The 3,267-nt window shown below is 30.8% G+C and overlaps 1 protein-coding gene across 1 annotated transcript; it reads right to left on the bottom strand.

Annotated features, from left to right (window-relative positions):
- Nucleotides 1-851: 851 nt before the first annotated feature.
- Nucleotides 852-2,077, bottom strand: LOC102590664 (NAC transcription factor 25). The gene is made up of 3 exons (XM_015310658.1): nt 1,666-2,077; nt 1,313-1,590; nt 852-1,209 (listed from the first exon to the last, which is right to left on the bottom strand). Exons 1-3 carry the CDS (start codon nt 1,826-1,828, stop codon nt 1,063-1,065), a joined length of 588 nt encoding a protein of 195 aa, XP_015166144.1. The 5' UTR covers nt 1,829-2,077; the 3' UTR covers nt 852-1,062.
- Between the last annotated feature and the right edge of the window lie 1,190 nt (nt 2,078-3,267).

The following is a 3,267-nucleotide window of genomic DNA, read 5'->3' as shown; positions in this document are numbered from 1 at the left end:
GTTTGGCCAATCAAAAAATTGCTCACGTTAATTTGTTCTTGATATGTACCCATAAACGAATCCGTATAACAAAGTCACGAATAATCTAATTTTCTTATTATCTACTACTCTCTGTCTCTATGTATGTGTTGCATAACCAGTCACAAACTCAAAATCTTAATGTAGATAATCTTAACACGATCAAATACTCTAATTAATACCGAATATAATTTGAATGAGATATATGTTCATTTTCTTCGATCGATATGAGCACATAGTTCGAGATTTTTGCGACAAATATTCTATACATTGAAAGAGTCCAGTAGAACTCGACGCTACATGAAATTTTAGCATCAAGAGTGGAGGCTATATACTAATCGAGTATAATAACGACATATATAATGTAGTTTCACAAATAAAATTTGAAAAAAATGATGTGTATATAATCTTACTCCTTACCTTTTGAAGATATTAACTATTTTTGATGAATTTTTGACTAAAGTAAAACAAACATAGTAATCAAGAAGCCTATATATATGAATTGAGTATGTGAGAAAATAAATAAATGAAAGACCCTTTACTAAAAACATAAGTTGAAGACAAGCAATATTGGTAACACCATCGAGTGGACAAATTTTAGAAGCAACAGTACTTACGTAGGGCCATAACATATATAGAGTAGATAAATTGCAATGCATGTGGTTGCCTTTCCTAGATCATATCTGGATTTTCTAGTACACATGGCATGATATGGATCTAGCTAACTACACATCACATTTCTATATTTTTTTTGACGTGGTAATAGTTCTCAAAATAATTCATTTTATTTATTCCATAAAAACAAAAATAAAATCGTTGCCACAGAAATCCAATAAGGGAAATTAAAAGTTTCTTCCATATATATCAACATTGCATAATGATGATCTTAATTTGTAATTACATACACTATGGAAATTAAAGTAGGAAATGTAATTTAGTCGTTGGGTGGCTGGCTAGCTGCAAACACTTGTAAACAGAAATGTAATTAAAGTTAATTAGATCCTAACTTATTGGATCTAATTATACAATTAATTAATTAATAATCTAGTGCGGCAAACTAATTTCATCAAGATCATCTAGTGATAGAAAAACTTCATCCAAGCATGATAGCTCCGGCCCATTATCATCATCATCATCATTATTATCATAATTGCGTTCGTATACACGACATATTACCCATCCACTATAGTCCTGGAAGGAAGAAAAAAATAAAAAAATATAGTAATAATTATACTCTGATCAATACTGAATTAATTCATACATATATATGTTAAAAGTTAAAATATATACTTACAATTTTGGAACGGGTTCTTCTCCTAGAAGATGAACGACTATTTCCAGAAGAAGAATCAGAATTAAGACTAAATTCTTGCATTACCCAATTTGTTTTGACACCTTCAGGTAGCTCACCTAGGTAAAAAGCATAATATTTCTTCATGCCAACATTATTATTGTCAGTTGAAAATATTGGTTCATCAACTCCTAATGATTTCCAATATCCATTTTCAGTGATTCTACTCTGTGTTCTCCTGCTATAGAAATACCATTTATTGCCTTCTACCATTGCTTTTCCTGCACAACATTAAAAATGATCACATAATTATGAAAAGAATCAGACTCGTACGTGAAAGGAGGAAAAAAAGGTACCATCCAAGTCCCAAGGATCATAAGGGTAAAGATTAAGATCAGGAATGACATCAGGATGGCAAGGTAAAAGAGCAGCTTTGCGTTGGAGAAAATGAACAACTAATTCTTCATCTGTTGGGTAAAATCGAAAGCCAGGTGGCAGGTTCACATTACTATCCCCCATCAAATTTTGTCTATACTATATGTATTTGGTAGAGTAGAAGGATGTGGAGGAAGATATTTATAATGGAGAGTGAGAAAGGAAGGTGTGTTTAATTTAGGGCATCATCATCACCATATATATATACTTTCATTTTACAATTCTCTCAGCTCTCTGTGTGTGCGTGTTTTGCTTCAAACAAGGTTTTGCTTTCTTTTCTTTTAGTAACAAACAATAATAAGTAATCGAATATTTGGGTGGCGGCTCTGCTCCAAGGCGGCGGGTGCCTCTACCTATTTATCTCATTCTTTGGATCCAAAACCAATATAATGGGACCTCCTTCTGTTCGACTATGACCTACGTTTTGGTGCAACTGTTTCGCCCTTAAATTAAAGTATTGAGTGTGGAAAGAATTATGTTGGGAGTGTAATCTTTCGAATGGACCTTGCAGTGCATGTGTAAACAAAATTGTAAATTTAATTACTTTCTTTGTCACAATTTATATGACACTTTTTGTTTTTCGAAAGTTAAGCCGTTTAAATTTGATCGGAAATTTGTGCATGGAATCTTTAAACTTTTTGAAATGAAGTTTATATATTTATAAACTACATAAAAAGTACTACTCCCTCATTTTCAAAAAGAATTATATAGTTTGACTTGGAACGGAGTTTAAGAAAAGAAAGAAGACTTTTTAATCTTATGGTTCTAAATTAAAGTTATGACAAATGTACAAAAATGTTCTTTAATCTTATGACCTTAAACATGCCACGTGGAAAGTTGAAGTTAAAGTGTTGCCAAAAAAGGAAGGGCTCATTCTTTTTGAAACACACTAAAAATGAAACTAGACCATTCTTTTTTAAACGGAGGGAGTATAAGTTACAATAATTGACAATTCAAAATATTTAAAAGAATTTAAAATAAACTTGTTTAAATTTTGGAATCTGGAAAATGCTAAATTGAATCGGAGGGAGTACATATTTATGACTTTTCAAATGTTTGTTAACCCTTGGGCTAAGCCTAATATGGTAGGATATGACTTCACAAACAAGGTAATTATATTGTACTTACAAAATGATCTGTATATAATCTATATATATTATGTGCGGCTTACTACTATTGGAAGATCTAAAGTTTTATATCTGATTAAATAATGAAATATTAATTCGGAAAGGTGTATTATATTGATGTAATTTTCTAAGATGTATCTTGTTGATCAATCTTTTTTAATTTAAAACAATATAATATGTTACAACTTGAGTTTGACTTGTAGATGCAACTTGTTGAAATCTTACTTTCTTAGGTACACTCCTTGGTTGCCAATAGAACAGTATGATGGTGATAATTCATTAAGAATGGATTTGCTTTCATAATTTCTTATGCTCATCTTCAATGTTCATTTGTGGATATAATTATGCGATTTCATATTCTTTGTATGTGTCAAAAATGGTTTATGTTATGTGTAT

The sequence above is a fragment of the Solanum tuberosum genome, unplaced genomic scaffold, assembly GCF_000226075.1.
Source record: "Solanum tuberosum cultivar DM 1-3 516 R44 unplaced genomic scaffold, SolTub_3.0 scf00136, whole genome shotgun sequence".
Lineage (NCBI taxonomy): Eukaryota > Viridiplantae > Streptophyta > Magnoliopsida > Solanales > Solanaceae > Solanum > Solanum tuberosum.
The sequence above is the reverse complement of the archived record's forward strand: the minus strand, read 5'-3'. Positions and strand labels throughout refer to the sequence as shown.